Source organism: Grammomys surdaster, unplaced genomic scaffold (genome assembly GCF_004785775.1).
Source record: "Grammomys surdaster isolate TR1022 unplaced genomic scaffold, NIH_TR_1.0 136, whole genome shotgun sequence".
Classification (NCBI taxonomy): Eukaryota; Metazoa; Chordata; class Mammalia; order Rodentia; family Muridae; genus Grammomys; species Grammomys surdaster.
In genome coordinates, this window is record NW_021604594.1 from 9,956,972 (window position 1) to 9,974,877 (window position 17,906).

Sequence of the window (17,906 nt, forward strand, 5' to 3'; positions counted from 1 at the left end):
CCTTCCCTTTCCCCTTTCTCTTTCCCTTTTCCTTTCCTTTTCCCCTTCCCCTTTCCCCTTTCCCCTTCCCCTTCCCCTTCCCCTTCCCCTTCCCCTTCCTCCTTCCCTTTCTCCTTCCCCTTCTCTTTCCTTTCCCTTTCCTTTCCTTGATTGCTCTTTTGGTAAAAGTTCATATACCATTAAAGTAAACTACATATATGTGTTTCTAGTGAAATTCCCATTTCATAATCTGTATAGTTTATACATCTGTTAAGCAATCATAGAAAAAGTTTTGTTATATGTGAAGCATTTTTAAAAAGATTTATTTTATGTATATGACTGTTCTACCTACATGTACACCTGCATGCCAGAAGAGGGCATCAGATCCCACTACAGATGGTTGTGAGCCATCATATGAACTCATACTGGGAATTGAACTCAGGACCCCTGTAAGAGCAGACAGTGCTCTTAACCCCTGAGCCATTTCTCCAGTCCCAAGCAATTTTGTGTATATAGTACTACTTCTTAGAGAATACTGAATTCATAGAAGCAGAATGTAAAATTGTTTCCCAAGATATCGAGGTGACGAGAGCAGTAGGGAGATATTGGCCAAAAGATACTGTGTTTTAGTTATATAGGTGAGTATAATGCCTAGACAGTTAATGTATAATGTATAATGTAGTGATTATAGTTAGCAATGCTGTATTGTTTACTTGAAGTTTAGAACGACTGGACTTTATGTGTTTTCTCCACATCCAGAAAAACTGGTATGATGGATATGGCTAATTAGCTTGACTGTAGCAATCATTTAATAGTGTGTAAGACATCTTTTGAATAAATAATATTGCTGGCAAATATGTTTTTTAATGTGGTCCTTTACAGGAAGCTGTGGTTGTTACTTTAAAAAGCTTTCTTAGGTATTTTATCACTTAGTTAAAGTAATTTTGAGAATTTAAGTGTTACTTAGAAACTTTCAAGAACCAAATAAAATTTTTCTTGTGACACCAAATCATAATTATAGAAAAGCTGTTATTATTTTCATTTGCTTTGGATACTTGTACTGCTTTTGGGTAGTCTTAGGGAGAATTCATATTTAGCTATATTATCAGTCATTTAAGAACATACATTGAAGGAGCAAGCAAGCAGAGTCAGTGGGTAAAGCACTTGGTGCCAAGCATGATGACCTAGGTTCAGTGCCAAGCATGATGACCTAGGTTCCATCCCTAGGATCCACATGTTGGAAAGAGAGAGCTGACTCCTGCAGGTTGTACTCTGACTGCCACACATTCACCAGGACATACATGTACAAATTCTTACACCTCAAATTAACAAAGACATTAAAAATGAATACTTAATCGGCAGATACCTTAGTGAATAAAGAGGTCAGTGTATCATATTTTAACCTTAAAAAATTAATAACTGTGTATGTGTAGGGGGATGCTGTTTTGTGTGCAGCTGTGCATGCATGTGTATGCACATGCATGTGGAGGCCAGAAGACACTCATGCAGGTGTTTTTACCTTGGACTCTGAGGCAGTCTCTCAGCTTCTCCCAGTGTGCTAGTTTGATAGCTAAACAAGCTCCAGAGAGCCTGTCTCTGCCTTTCCAGCACTGAAGCTCCACGCCCATGTTCCCATTGTGTGGGTTCTGGGGACTGAACTCAGGCACTACTACTTGAGCAGTACACATTTTACTACTGAACTGTATTTTCCCAGTCCCATCCCCTTCAAAAAATTTAGAGCTTTAAATAAAACATAGTATTTCTTTTGGGTATATTCTAGGATATCTTGTTTGTTTGTTTTTCAAGACAAGGTTTCTCTGTGTAGCCCTGGCTGTCCTGGAACTCATTCTGTAGACCAGGCTGGCCTCGAACTCAGAAATCTGCCTGCCTCTGCCTCCTAAGTGCTGGGATTAAAGGCGTGTGCCACCACTGCCCAGCTATTCTAGGATATCTTATTCTTAGCATATAATTACTGTTTTGTAGTTTTTTTTCTTACATTTAAAAAGTTCTAAATTATGTTATAATTTTATTCTACTCTTTGAGAATTATACTTGTTATATTGTTTAATCTTATTTAATATCTTTTAGTTTCTTATCTTTTTGTTTGAGACAGCGTTTTGCTCTATAGCCCAGACCAGTCTGGAACTTGTCAGTTCTCCTGCCTCAGACTTGCAGATGTGTGCCACCTTTCTTAGCTTCCTGTGGTTTTTATAGTGACATAGTCATACAGTTGTTGATTTTATATTTATGCTAGTTCTGAGTTTCTGTTAGTTTGAAGTCTTTAGTTTTTTAGTTTTTGCTGCACTGCATGCTAGCCTTTCTTTTCTCTCTCTCTCCCTTCTGTTTCTTTTAGTCTGATTTATGGTTAACAGAAAGTGAGAACAAGTACTGAATACATACATAGCATTCATCTTTGGCCCTTGAAAAGATCTCCTCTCCAAAAGGATCCTACATTTAAGTGTCTTCATTTTGCTAGCTTTCTTGCAGTTGCTGAGCTGTAGCTGATGTGTGTATAATAGATATCTTAATTTTGTATAACTGGGTTAATGATGTTTACTGTGCTTAGACTGATTACAAATTTTGAGAATAGTATTGTTTGATTTGCCTTATGTTAAAAGAAATATCATACTGGATTATTAACCCATCTTCTCTGAGATTGTCTTTCAATCTCAAGTGTATTTCTTTTATTTTTTTAAGAACAATTTTGATTTATAGATAAATGGCAAAGATAGTGTAGAGTTCCTGTTTGTTCTTGTGCCAAGTTTCTCCTGTTACCATAACAAGAAGGTATGCTTACAGCCATATGATAGGTTATTGAGAAGTAAAGGCTTTACTTTACCTTTTTCTGTTCTATGATACCATTTGAATTTTATGCTATGTTTAGTTGTCTTTTCTATTTAGACTTCTTTTAACTGGAATGGTTTCTGAATATTTCTTTATTTTTTGGTACCTTGAAAGATCTTTCCCTTATATTTTTTGGTAAAGAATTTTTTTTATTGAGTGTTTGATCTTTTAAAAAAATGGTTATCATTTGATATGAAGAAATAAGCATATAAAGTAAAAAAACCTAGGGATCTGTATGTGTACACATTAAACAGAACTGTCTGCTCCTTAGATACTGTATTATGATGGACTAGAAGATGAAAAGATTTTTGTCTCATATTAAAAAGCAATAAAGCTTGTATGGAAATGAAAAAGGAAATTTGCCACCATTCAGACTCCTGCAAACTCTCTGTATCATGGAGAATGATGAAAAATGAAATTTGTTTCAAGATTTTGATTGTACAGGACTAAATTTTTTTTAAGGACTAACCTTTTTCATTTTCAAGATCTTGAAATACAGGACTATATTAAATTCTAATGTACTGTCTTAGTTGGGGTTACTATTACTATGATACAACACCATAACCAAAAGCAAGTTGAGAAGGAAAGTGTTTATTTTTATTTGGCTTACACTTCCATATCACTGTTCATCAAAGTCAGAACAGGAACTCAATCAGGGCCAGAGCCTGGAGGCAGAAACTGATGCAGAGGCCATAGAAGGGTACTGTTTTATTGGTTTGCCCATTATGGCTTGCTCAGACTGCTTTCTTACAAAACTCAGAACCACCAGCCCAGGAGTAGCACCACCCACAATGGGCTGGGCCCTCTTCCATCAGTAACCAATTAAGAGAAAAAAAAAATGCCCTATAGGTTTGCTCACAGCTTGATCTTATGGAGGCATTTTTCTCAGTTGAGGTTCCCTTTAAAGTGACTTCAGTTTGAATCAAGTAGACCATAAAACTGTCCAGCATATGTACTAATATCTATTTCTCTTTCAACAAATGTTTATTGAATGTCTGTCTGCTGATGGGGATACAAAAGTAAACAAAGGACAGCCTTTTTGTTCCTCATGTTGTAAAGAGGTAGACAGTAAATTAGTATTGATAGAGTTAAATAAAGGTTGATAAATAGCAAATGCCTACAGGGAGGACAGATTGTAGTTTTATTAGGTAGACTTGCTAGGGAAGATCTCATTGAGAGTTTATTAAAAACCTGAAAGAAGTGAGGAGATATGAGTTATGTAGGTACCTGAGGGAAGAATATCATAGACAGGAACCAGTAAGTACAAAAACACAGACAAGAGAGCATGCCTAGAATATTCTAGAAAGCCCAGTAGGTCTGAGTCAGACTGGACGAGGTGGGAAATAGTAGGAGACAGCAAGAGAAATGACAAGGGACCATCTCAGATAGAGCCTTCTGGAATGTGGATTATTATAAGACTTCTGTTTTCAATTTAGTTTTTTTTTTTAATTTTAAATTTTGGTTGTTTTAAGGCAATGGATTAATGTGACCTGACTTGTGCCAATAAGACAGTTTAATATCTGAGAAGTTGGAAAGGAGCAAAGGTGGAAAGATGAAAATGAGTCAGAAAGCTTTTATAGTAACCCAGTGTGGTATTGAAGGTGGTGGATCTTGAGTAATAGCATTAGAGATGTGTTTTTAAAAAAATTAAAAATTTAATATAACCCTGTTGTACTTTCTGTGTTTTGAATGTAGAACTTGAAAGCTTTTGTGGTTGATTAGATACAGGGTCAGTGAAAAGGAAAGGGTGACATTAAAAATACTGAGCTGAATAACTGGAAAGAGGATCTGTGTTTTAATGAGATTGTAGAAACGGCAAGAAGGGTCCAGATGGGAGGTGAAGAACAAGGTTTGATTTTGGATATGTTATTTTGAGATGCCAGTTAGACATCTGACTAGAACTTTTAACAAAACAGTTAACTGAGGCATGGTTGTGCAGAGCACCACCATTTGGGAGTTAGAGGCAGGGGGGATCCTGGTTTTAAGATCATTCTTGGTTATGTAGCAAGTTCAAGGCCATTTTGGGTTACATGAGGCCCTGTTTGAGCTATCTAGAAATTGGGTGGGTGGTGGGTGGTGGAGAAAACAATTTGATCTGAATCTGACAAATAGGAATTTTGGATGCTAGAGACACAAGATTTAGATATAAGACTTAGATGGTATTAACTGTGATATGTAATGTGACATATCATGTTTTAGGTCCTAAGTGTGATCTTTACTAACACAGAAAAATCTGCTAACACCAAGAAAAAAAAATCTTTGAGACCCCATGAGATTGCCACAGAAGTATAAAGAAAAAGATAAGAGGACTAGACTAAGGGCTATGAATTTAGGTACTCAAGATATAGGGTAGTGTTGAAACACAAAACCCAGGAGAGTTTGGAGCCCAACCCTAAGTTAGGAGAATGTTTCAAGGTAGTGATATTTGCGATAAATACTGTTGTCAAGTAAGTTTAGTGTTGAAAACTGACCACTTATTTTAGAGGTCATTGTTGAGGCTCTTGGTAACCTTGAAAAGAACATTTTGATAGAGGGATAGGTCAAAATGGCTAATCATAAAGGGTGAGAGTAGAGAAGTTACAGACAATGGAAAGAGATAATTCTTTTGAGTAAAATACTATAGAAATGTATAGCTAGAGAGATTAGTAAGTGACCAAACATACTGTATCAAGTAAACAGTAGCATGTTTGTGTGCTAGCCGAAATCCTGAGGAGACATTGCAATTATTGATGACGACAGAGAGAAGGCAATTGAACAGGTGAGAGGGGATGTAATTCAGTTTGTAAGTAAAACGATTGGCTTCAGATAAAAGCTGATGACAGCTCCTCTCTAGAAACAAAGGCAATATAGATGGGGAGTAGGAATTGTCTTTTGATTGTATCTGATATTTACTTATTTTGGGGTAAGGTCTCACACTGTAGCCTAGGCTGGTTTTGAACTCAGGGTAATCCTCTGACTCATCCTTTGGAAATACAGGCTTACGTTGCCATATCTGGCTTCTTTATATTATTTTATACACCTAGGGGAGATGTAACTTGCACTTGGAACAGATATGAAATAATTCTTTAGGTGAGAGAGAATATAGATTTGAGAAATGTAGGAATGCCAGGCTACCATCAAGGATATATAAAATTAAAATAATCATAAATTTCAGACTGTTCAATGTATGGATAAAGACATGGATATACACAGTTGGTTTTAATCAGGGTCAAGGTTTTGACTAATGAATTAGGTAAGCTAGTAAAAGGCTAAGAAGGTGAATTTGTAAGGGAATGTTTTTTTATTTATTTTTATTTTTTAGTCTTATATGTCTGTGAATCATGTGAGTTCTTGGTATTTGTGGAGGCTAGAAAAGAGCATTGGGTTCCTTGGGACAGGAGTTAACAGATGGTTGTGACCTGCCACATGGTTCTGAAATTCAACTTGGTTCCCTGGAAGAGCAGCCAGTGGTCTTAACAGCTGAGCCATTGCTCCAGCCCCAACATTTTTATTTTTTATTTTATTTTTTTTTTTTGTTGAGGGTATAGTGTTTTGGTTTTTAGCTTAGTCTCAGCCTCAGGATTGAGAGTCATGAAAGAAAATAAGGACATAAGGGTGATGGATAGTGAAAGAAGGTGAGTCTGGAAGCTCCTGCTTACAAACGTGGACCACAGCTTATATTTTTGTTGCTTTTGTGTTTTGTAGTTTTGGGTTTTATACTTTAAGACAACCTTAAACATTGCAAAAAAGAATATGCTACAGAGATCTTGCATAGTCTGCAAAGCCTAAAATGCTTAGTACCATTTGGCCCTTTCAAATGAACCTTGCTGGCCTTGAGTAATTCATGAATTGTAGATTGCCTTGTGGTTGAAGGAGTAAGTGGAAAGTTAAGTGTGGCTTGCTTACCTTTAAATTTGTTAGCCACATGGCTTAAGATAGATCGTAACTGTAGGACTAAATGTATTAGGAAGAGTGGTCAAATTGTCAGGGATGCCTTTATATCCCAGTTAGCACAAAGTTTCCATTGTATCCGGTAATTCTAGATCTAAAGTTAGTTTAATATTCCAGAAGAAAAATGATTTTAGTGGATAGATTACAACTTATTGAATAAGTAGATTTTAGAGCTCATTTGTGTTCCATGGCATTAGAATTCAAGTAGTGGTAAATCACTTTTACTCTATAGCAAGTGGAAAAACAGTTGATATTTTGCTGTGTGGAGGGGTGTGTGTTTAAGAAAAAGTCTGGAAAAAACTTCATGAACAAAAGATTGACATTTTAGTTGTTTTTAATTGTTAATTTTGTACCATTATTGCTATCAATAATGGTTGATATAACAGCTGGTCCTAAAACTTGTTTTTAACATTTATGTATTTTACTTAGACTTTCAATTTGCCTTGGTTTCATGGAGGTGACTCAGGTTGGTCTCCATTCTGAGTTGTGGTTATTTTGTTGGGGCTGGATGGTCTACTTCAGTGGCTGGCAAATTGGTATTATTTGTTGGTTTTTCTCCACATAGGTGTAAATGTCCTCAGGCAATGGCTAGGATCTCAAACCAAGAGTCCCAGGGACAAGTAGTTCTTGAAATTTGCACACTTGTGTACAAAATACAGATTCAAGAGAAAAGCACTTAGGTACCCTCCACTTCATTTTTTGGGGAGGCAGATTTAGGGCTTTATATGTTTACTTATTTTTTTATTTATAAAGCTTTATTTTAAAGCTCCACATATATCTTAATATAGATAGCAGAAATATTTATGTCTCTATGCATTTTTCAGTATTCATCTCAAGTACCCCCAGTACCGGGAATCTATATTGCATTGTGGGACTGCGTAAGGGTATTCTGGGTTATGGTTGGGCAGTTGCCTAGAACCCCAAGGCTCTGTGAGAACCGGCAGGAGTTTGGCACACCTCAAGAACCCAGGGTTCTGAAAAGCAGTCCAGTCTCCATAGAATTACATTGTTCAGCCAAGTAGGCCAGACTATAGGCCTCAGGCCCTAGGGATTTACATACAAATAAAGGCCAGAGGGCCCCTCCCAAAGTGCACAGGTTAGAGGGTGTGACTAGAGGCCTCAGGGCCTAGGGATTTACATACTAATGAAGGCCAGAGGGCGGAGCAAATTAAGCATGCCTCCCCAGATCCTCCCCCAATCCTCCCCCTTTCTCCCTCCCTATATAACTCGGGACTGCCCTGAGTTTTATGCCTAGATCCATCCACCATCTACCATGACAATAAACCTTTCTGGAACCAAGGACTTCTTCGTGTCCTTGGGGCCTGCCACCGCCAAGGCCTCCAGGCCGCTGGAACCATAGGTGTTCCTCCTGCAGGTGGGACCTGGGTGTGGAAACCCACTGGACTCCACCGCAGCGGCGGCCTCTTAATTTTTCCTCACATTGCATCGTTGAGTTTAACCTCTGTTGTCTTAGACTCTGTAGTGTACTTTGTTAGCTCTGTGTTTAAGACGTGTATAATAGTTTATCTTGTGTTTGCTTCCCATCTGTACAATCCAGAATCTCTTTCATAGTGCTAATCACAGGATCTCAGTCTTAGAGATTACTTTTAGTATGTTGATTGACAAAAGTAAATGGGAACTTATTTTTCTTTAGAATTTCCAAATTTTGTTTAAATTTTCCAAAGTAATTATCAAATGGGACTCTGATCAATTGCAAGGTGTAAGTTGTTCAGAGTTGACTTAAAAAAAACAAATCACACTAGAAATAAGATATCAAAATGAGAAAAAAGTAAATGTTAAGATAAAGAAATATACAAAACGCATGCTTAATCTTTAAGTGTCAGAACAGTGACAAGTGAGGTAAGACAGTCTCCTAAAGTTACTCTGCGATTTTCAGTGGAGTGAGCAAACAAAAATTGAGCTTATTTGTAATTTTAGTTCCAACTTTATAAGGTTTGGGAATGTTGTTATAGGTGTTGGGGGGGATATTATTCTATTTATCATGTCATGTGAGTTGAGTAATGGGGAGTTTGAAATTTTAAATGGAAATGTAGGAAGAAAATAGATCATTTTCATAGATCTTTATTAAGCTTATACTCTTTGCCAGTTACCTTATCCTATCTTGAGGGAATAAGGCTGTAGTTCCTACTTAAGTGCTCTTCATTGAGAAGGGTATATGACACACATATAAGTAGTGTCCATATACTTAGGACCACAGTAGAAGGTATAGGAAACAAATCACAATAATTTTCTGTGAGTACAGGTTTGAGAAAGTACTCTTCAGGTAAAGGGATCATTCCATGGGCAGTAATAGAATGTAAGAAACTTGGTGCCTTGAAGGACTATAAATATGCTTCTTCTCTTTATAAGTTCATATGTACATCAGTCTTGTTGATTTGGAAGGCCTTGTTTGCTTAGTGTCCTTTATACACTCTGTCTCTGTATCTTCCTCTTCCTTGGGGGTTCCCTAGGGGAGGGATTGATGGACAGATCCTGGTTAGGGCTGAATGTTTCAAATCTCTTGGTCTCTGCATAATGTCTGGCTGTAGGTTTCTGTATTTGTACTTTCATTTGCTAAAGGAGAAAGCATCTCTGATGATGGCTGATCAAGGTACAGGGTATAGCAGAATGTCATTCAAAGTCATTTTGTTGCTATGTTCTTTAAGTAGAACAGTAGTATTTGATTTCTCTCTAGGTCCTTGGGCTATCTAGTCTGAGGTTCTTGGTCACTCAAGCATGCTGGATGTGGGTTCCATCTTGTGGAGAGGCCTTAAGTCAAATCAGATATTGGTTGGTCACTCCCTTAAGCTTTGCCCTACCATTGTCCTACCATCTTGCAGGGTTTGTAAGCTGGGTTGGTGTTTACATTTCTCCTTTAGTAGCATGTGTAGTACCTTCTTGTACCAAAGGTGGTAGCATGTAGGGGTGAAGGCTGTATGTAGGCACCAGCTGGGACTTTTCTACACTTAGTGAAAAGTCTTCGGCATAGGGCCTTGCCATTAGTTTGTAGAGAACAACTTACAGTGTTGGCAACAGCTTGTGTTGTTTGGGGGTTCCCATAGGACCTATTCAGCAAAGAAGCTTCCTGTACTGGAAGCTTCATTTAGTGACAAGAGATGTCCAACTGGGGCTTTGTTTCCTCCATTATTTGGTGATTCATTTAGATTGCCTTTATATATTTGTATATTTTAGGAAGCTTCTACTGTAGTAAGTTTCCATGCTGTCCCTCAAATGGCCCTTCATTTTAACTATCTCTCCTCATATTCCCTCCCTTGTCCATCCTCTTTTTCTTCCCCCACCCCACTTGATCCTCCTGTTCCAGGTCTCCTATCCATCTATAACTATTCTATTTCCTTCTCCTAGGAGGAGTCTATCAGTCCCCTTGTCCTTTACTCTGTATCTAACCTCTGTGGTTTTGCAGATTATAGCTTGCTTATCATTGACTCAACAGGTTTGTCTTTCTTGAGTTTACCTCACTCAGGATAATTTTTTATCTAGTTCTACCCATTTACTTGGGAATTTTCATCATTTAATTTTTAAAAACAGCCAAGCAATATTCCATATTGTAAATGCACCACATTTTCTTTATCTGTTCATCTGTTGAGGGGCATCTAGGTTGTTTCCAATTTCTGGCTATTATGAACAGAGGAGCAATGAACATGGTTGAACAAATGTCTCTGGAAGGATGAATATTTTGGGCATATACCAAGAGTGGTATAGCTGTCTTGCAGTAGATCGATTCCCATCTTCCCAAGGAACTTGGCCACACTGGGTTTTATAGTGGCTGTACAAGTTTGCAGTCTCACCAGGAATGGACAAGTGTTTCTCCTACCTCATATCCTTGCTTACATGAGCTGTAATTTGTTTTATTGCTCTTAGCCATTGTGATGGGTGTAAGATGAAATCTAAATCAGAGAACAAAGCTGAGACATATAAATCAATGATGATATCATCTAGTATATGAGATGAGGGCATGCACTAAACAGTTATGGCAGCGTATGGATAAAGACGAGACTAGAGCAGTAGTTCTCAACCTATGGGTTTCAACCCCTTTTGGGGGTGAATGACCCTTTTACAGGAGTCACCTATTAGATACATTACACATCAGATATTTACATTACAGTTCATTACAATAGCAAAATTACAGTTATGAAATACAGGATGAAATATTTTTATGGTTTAGGTTTACCACAACATGAGGAACTGTGTTAAACTGTGTTAAAGTGTGTTAAAGGGTCACAGCTGGATCAGAGAGAGAGAGAGAGAGCGAGAGCGAGAGAGAGAGAGAGAGAGAGAGAGAGAGAACACTCAAGGGTAGATTGATGTAGTTTGATGGTGATTGGATTTGGAAAGTAGAGGACAGGAGAAGTCATCAGTAAATTACCAGTAAATATCAGTAAATATTACTACCAAGACTCTTGAGAGTCTTGGTAGTGTAATGCTCTGGACATGTTACCCTTTCCATGTGAGAGACTGCAAGCAACTGTGTGCTTGCACAGTTTCATGTCCACCTGCTAGGAGAGAATTCTGTAAATGGTCTGTAGCTTTCATGAGCTGGGAGTTGATACTCAAGTCACGATTGAAAATGCCTAGGTCAGTTCCGAAAAGTAAAATGTTAGTTATTTTCATTACAGAATATTTGTCTCAAGAATTATTAACAGAATGCTACAGATGCAGATTTTGTTTTCTGCAGTTAGATTTTCACTAAGGAAACTCAGAAATAACTTATGAAATATTTAGTATGTAAATTAATATTGTATTTTATTATTTTATTTAATTTGAGTGATTGCCTGCATATTTATCTTGTACCACATGCATGCCTGGTGTTGGAAGAGGTCAGAAGAGATCATCAGATTCCCTGGAACTGGAGTTACAGACTATTGTGAACATAGGTGCTGGGACTCATCCCAGGTCCTGTGGCAGAACCAGCACTGCTCTAAACTGTTGTGGGAGAGACATCTCTCCAGTCTCCCTTATATCTGCACTTTTAAAAAGATGTTTAAGGTCTGAAGAGATGGCTTAATAGTGAGAAGCACTTGTTCTTACAGAGGACCTGGGCTCTGTTCCCAGCACCTATATGATGGCTCACAACCATTTATAACTCCAGTTCCAGGGTATCTGATGAGGATATCAAGCATGCACATAGTGGACCCACATACATGAAGGCAAACAAATATAAAATAAGTAATTTAAAAATATTTTTATTCTATGTATATGAGTTTTTTTTTTCCATTTGTGTAAGTGTGCTACATGCCTTCCTGGTACCTATGGAGTTGAGGCTACAGACAGTTGTAAGCTACTATATATGGGTTACTGTGGAAACTAGATTGCTTAAGACTGCTTACATTATTTTTTTACTTTTCATTTTTCTAGTGTTAGGGATTGAATTCAGGACTTTGGCAGATGATTCACTACTTAACTATAGCCTCAGCCCTTGATTTTTTTTAACCCTGGATCTCCCCGTATAGCCTAGGCTACATCATGAGTAAGTGAAATAAGAGATGCCATTGATTCAGAAAAGGCAGCATGCATATGAAATAAACAATAGAACTGAAAGTTTGAATCTAGTCTTCTTGTCATAAGTGTTTTATAATTTCTTTTAAATGTTCTTTTCTTTTGTTCATTCTAACATAGTAGTTTGATTTTGTTGGTTTAAAATTTAAATTTAAAGTCAATGTAGATAGGCATATGCTCACACTTGGTGCTGAATTTTGTTGACTGATTATTAATGAAAATATTAAGTCATCCTTCTGTCAAGAATTTAGTCTAAGGCTAAGAATGTAGCTCAGTTGGTACAGTTTTTGCCTAGTATATGTGAAGTCCTAGCCCCGATGCTACATGCCTCTAATTCCACTACCTAGGAGATGGAGGACAGGAAGATCAGAAGTTCTAGGCCATTCTCAGTTACATAGGGAGCTTGAGGCCAGCCTGTGACTTATCACCCTGTCTAAACAAACAGAAATTGAAAAACTGTCAGGTAGAATCCACATCCAAAGTGTTTCATGCGCTTTTACTGTTTAGGCCAGTCAACATATAATGTCTTTAATTTCAGCCCAGTCATTTAGGCTCATGACAGTTTAATATGATATTCAGAATTAAAAAGTTAAAAAGGATTTCTTTATATGATCTCTAACACTAAGGTGTAAAAGTGAATATTAGAATTTCATTTATGTCATCTAGTAGGGATCACAAAATATTCAGTGTAACCAGTTAGTAAATGGCTCTGAGTGCCATATGCTCCTTTTTGCAACTGTTTGAAAGCAGCTGTAGACAATATGTAAGAGAGAGACTGGGGCGGGGGAGGGTAAGAGGGTGATGAAGGGAGAGTGGGGAGAGTGGCAGACTTTTATCCAAACCCCCCACAAAACCAGGAAGCAACTTAATTTTAGCACATTTGACTAATTTCCTACAGAGATTTTTGTAATTTTTAAAACTGAAAGCTAAGGTTAAAGTATGACAAAATATTATATATTCAAAATGGAAGTTTTCCTTCTCTGAATGTGTTAGTATATATAAGTGTGACAAAAAGATAACCATAGTATGAAGAGATAGGTAGCAAAATAGTGAAGTCAAGTTTTTAATAGCATTTTTATGACTACTTGAATTATTTTATTATACCAGAATATATATGGTGTTCCCTTATTAAAATTACTATTTTTAGTTTTGAAAGCAAATCTGCTGTTTGAAGTTTCACTAATTCTGATGTTTCCTTTTTTGTATTGTATAGGCTGACGATTTTATTATATTGAATTTATTTTTAAAATGTCAGTAGATAGGCAAATCAAATTTTGTTGTATAAATGTACAGAATTATGCGTTCATAAAAAGAGTCCTCTACTTTTGGTGTTATGTAGAGTTCACATTATAAGTGGTTAAATGCAGTGTCTTTTGGTGCCACAAAATTTTAGCCAACATCATTTACAGTTGTGGCTAATATGATATTTTGGACATTAAGTTTAAAATATGCTTATTATTCTCAGAGATCCGTCAGCGAACTGCAGCTCAAAGAAACCTTTCCCCAGCACCAGCAAGCTCTAATCAGGGCCCTCCTCCACAAGTTCCAGTATCTCCTGGGCCAGCAAAGGACGCTTCAGCTCCTGGGGGACCGCCAGAAAGGACTGTTGCTCCAGTCTTCCCCAGGCGCCTCGGATCCCCTGCTACTTCAGTTCCTGGAATGGGTAAACAGAGCACTTAATGTTATTTACAGTTTATATTGTTTTCTCTGGTTACCAATAAAATGGGCCATTTTCAGACAGTATGGAAATGGCATTTCATTTGGAAGTAGCAGAGCAGTTATCTGATTAAGCAGGAGTTCCATATTCAATTAGCTATAACTCTTTACAGCTGGCACCTTGTGATACCAAAACCTATTTCTTGAGCTCATTTAACTGTTATGGCTTCTTTGTTTAAATGGCAATAAAACTTTGTAGCATTCTGTAGTCTACAGTGTAGCATTATCTTTTTATATTCAATTCTTAGAATGGCTCCAGATTTATATATGGTAGGGATAGAGGGGAACACTTTAGAAAGTACTTATATTCTTTGCTAATTCCTCATATAGACAGTAAAATACGACAATTACCATACTTCAGGAAAAATATTCAGGCATTGTGGTGCCTGCCTGATATTATTTTTGTAAATAGGAGCTAGTAGATTCTTTTCCTTCTAAGTCATGAAACTGTAGTCTTCTCTAATACATTTCTTTAAGTTCTATTAGGAGTGTGATAGATCCGTAGATTTTATTCAGGGTTATAACATACTTTGTATTTTTTTTTTTTTAATGTGTGATTGGGGGTGGTGGTGGAAATCCACTCACTGCTTTAGCGGGTGACATTATTTCATGTATATTTCCATGTCAGATTATTAAATAAGAGTAAGCTATATTTATGGTATTTAATTCTAATTCAGGTACTTTAGTATTTCATGACTAATTACTATTATATAATTAGAGTTTATAATGATTTGAGACTAGATACTGCTTTAACCAGGTAGATAATTAAAGGATTATGTAAATTAAAAAAGCCTAGTGGTATGATTCTTGCTTGAGTTTCTTTAAAAACTCAACTGAGATTATAGAAGACTAGGAAACTATTGATTTTCAAATTAAAGGAACTGACTACAAATGAAATACATAAAAATTTTGCAGCATTTCAGATGATTTTAATAATACCTTAACATTTTATGTGTAATAATAAAAATACTCATATATTTTGTGAAATTGAGAAAGTTAAATGGATTAAAAATAATTAATTTAGCCGGGCGGTGGTGGCGCACGCCTTTAATCCCAGCACTTGGGAGGCAGAGGCAGGCGGATTTCTGAGTTCGAGGCCAGCCTGGTCTACAGAGTGAGTTCCAGGACAGCCAGGGCTACACAGAGAAACTCTGTCTCGAAAAACAAAACAAAACAAAAAACAAAAAACAAACAAAAAAATTAATTTGAGATACCCATAACTTGTAAATTAAAGTTTTGGTTGTTTAATATAAGAACTTTGGGTTAGAGTCTTTAACTCATACGCAACTTAACCACTTACATAGTTGTAAGGACTACATTATAGCATAGGGCTGTACAAGTACCTGTAGCTTAAATTTTATGTGTATATGAATAAAGCATGTTTTGTCCAAGTTTTTAATTAGCTTCTGTGGAAATACTATTTATATTGTACATTGCCAAAAAATGTGAAGGAGTTAAATAATTTATAATAGAGAAAATTAATAATTCATTTTTCTATTTTAACATATTTGTAAGAGAATCAATTTAATTTATATCATCACAGTATTTCCATATGCTTGAAAATTAATAACCAGCAGGTACTTGATAATTTGCCAAACTCAAATGCTCAATATTCCTACACTAATTGCTTTTAATGTTTATTTACTATTGCCCATATAGCATGAATATTAAGATGCACTATTTTTAAAGTTACCAGGTTAGTTAACCAAGTTATTACCAAGTTGCAGAAAGCTTAAGATACTTCAATAAAGTCTTTTATGTGCCCAGATTGCTTTCTGGACATGTTCACTTTATATATGTAAAAATGTAAATAATCCAGCAAGTTAGGTTGATAGAAATGCTTTTAAAATCTACCTGGGAATGTAGCTCAGTGGTAGAATGTTTGCTTAAGTGCTCTGTTAGCTGTACATATTTTTTATATATTTAATTTATTTACTTTTTATTTAGCTAAGTATTTTCTAATTTTTGTTTTGATTTGATTTGCATACTGAGTTATTTAGATGTAACTTAATCGTAAATGTTTGGTTGAGTTTTAAGCTGTTTTCTGTTGCTGATTCTAATTCTTCTATAGTCAGAAAATGTACTGTGCACTGTTTGGAACTGATTAAACGTATTGAGACCTGTTTTATGACCCATTATATCATGTCTTTGTAACTGCTTTCTGTCTGCTTGAATAAATGTGTATTTATTCTTCTTGGGCAGAGTAGGTCCGTTAGGTAAAGCTGGTAGTAGTGAGTGCTCAAGTCTTCTATTTTTTTTCTTAATTTTATGCAGATCAAATTACTGATAAAAAATGTTAAAACTGTCAGCTATAATTTTATATTTGTTTTTTTTTCTTAAATGTATTAAATTATCTTAAATTTTTGTTAGTTTTGTTGTGTGTGTTAGAAGCTTTGTTATGGTGCACTTAAGTGTTTGGTATGTTCTTTAATGAAAAACTATCACATTTATTCGTTTCTGTGTGGATGTGCATGTGTATGGAGGTTAGAGGACATCTTGGGGTTTTCGGTTCTCTCTACCATGTGGGTCCCAGAGATTGAATTTGGACCATCAAGCTTGATGATAAGCACCTCTATCCAGTGAGCCATCTTGCTGGTCTCTTGTTCTTGATAAGTTTATGCCTTTGTCATTGTGAACTTTATAGTCATTCAACGTTTCTTATACTTAGTGTTAGCATATTTATATATTTTCTATAATTTTTACTTAAAATTATTTATTTTCCCTGTTTTTATTAAAAAAGTTATACAGAGCATATAATGAACAGTTACTTTTTTATTCAGTCAGACAGACTGTTTCATCACAGGACTGTCTGGAATCTGATGCAGCGATTATGTGTGGGTTTGACTTTAATGTTCCATATAAAGTAAACTCATTTGTTCTATGCATGTGCTACCCTGTCCCTCATTTTTTCTCTATCCCTTTGAACTGAAATTTTTTTGTGACTACGTTTAACCTTTTTTTTTTTACTGCCATATTGTTGGTAACACTTTTTTTGGCATATGATTTTAGTGGTTGTAGTGAGCTTTAGTAAATATCTGTAATCATTGTTGTTCAAGTGATATGATGCTATTTCACATACAGTTTTAAAGATCTGACAATAATATACTTACATTTTTCCTCTCTTGGCCTTTGTGTTATTTATTTGGTGTTATTTTTTTTAAAGTTTATTGTACTTTCAAATATTATTGGGGATATTACTTTTATATTTTTCACTTTTTACAGTTAATATGCCTCTTTTCATTTCCTTCTTGCTTTTATTTTTACATTTTATTTCTATAAATATAAATCTCCCTATTATTTTTTCTTTAATCAGTTATACAGCCTCACTATGTAAATTTGACTGGCTTGTAACTTGTTATGTAAGGCAGAGTTAAACATGCTTCTGTCTCCCAAGCGCTGGGATCAAAGGTGTTCACCTCTAAGCTCTGCCTTCTATGTTTGTGAACCTAGCTCCCATGGAGGACAGAAGGAAGGCATTAGATCTTGTGACCCTGGAGTTACAGTTGGTTGTGAGCCTTCGTGTGGGACCTTGTAAACAGACCTAGTGCCTCTGCGGGCACCACCAAAGCTAACGGGGGCTAGCAGACATCAAGCTCCGCTGCAGCCCAGATCCTTTACAGTCTTCATCTTTGTCACTTTCTTTGGCCTCAAGGACTTTTAAAAATCATTCTCATAATGTAGTTTGACCAATGATAAATTTTTATGTTTTGAACATCTGGGAAAAGACCTCATTTTGCATTGCCTTCATTTTAAAAAGATATTTATGCTGGATATATATTCTAGTCCGACTGCTTTCATTTTCAGAATGTTAATGGTAAGTTTCGTCTCAGTTTGCATCTGGTGAACTCTGCTGGCATTCTCATTTCCTTTCCTCTATAATGTGCCCTTTGGCCTTCTTTTAAGCAGTTTGCTCATTTTGGGAGG

The 17,906-nt window shown here is 36.2% G+C and overlaps 1 protein-coding gene across 3 annotated transcripts in view; it reads left to right on the plus strand.

The window, feature by feature from the left end:
- The window catches only part of Lnpk (lunapark, ER junction formation factor), a 64,324-nt gene that overhangs the window by 33,527 nt on the left and 12,891 nt on the right, over nucleotides 1–17,906 (plus strand). For all 3 annotated transcript variants that reach the window (XM_028762954.1, XM_028762955.1, XM_028762956.1), the window contains exon 9: nucleotides 13,732–13,929. In XM_028762954.1, coding sequence (XP_028618787.1) covers nucleotides 13,732–13,929 — 198 coding nt within the window. The remainder of the gene's footprint in view (nucleotides 1–13,731; nucleotides 13,930–17,906) is intronic.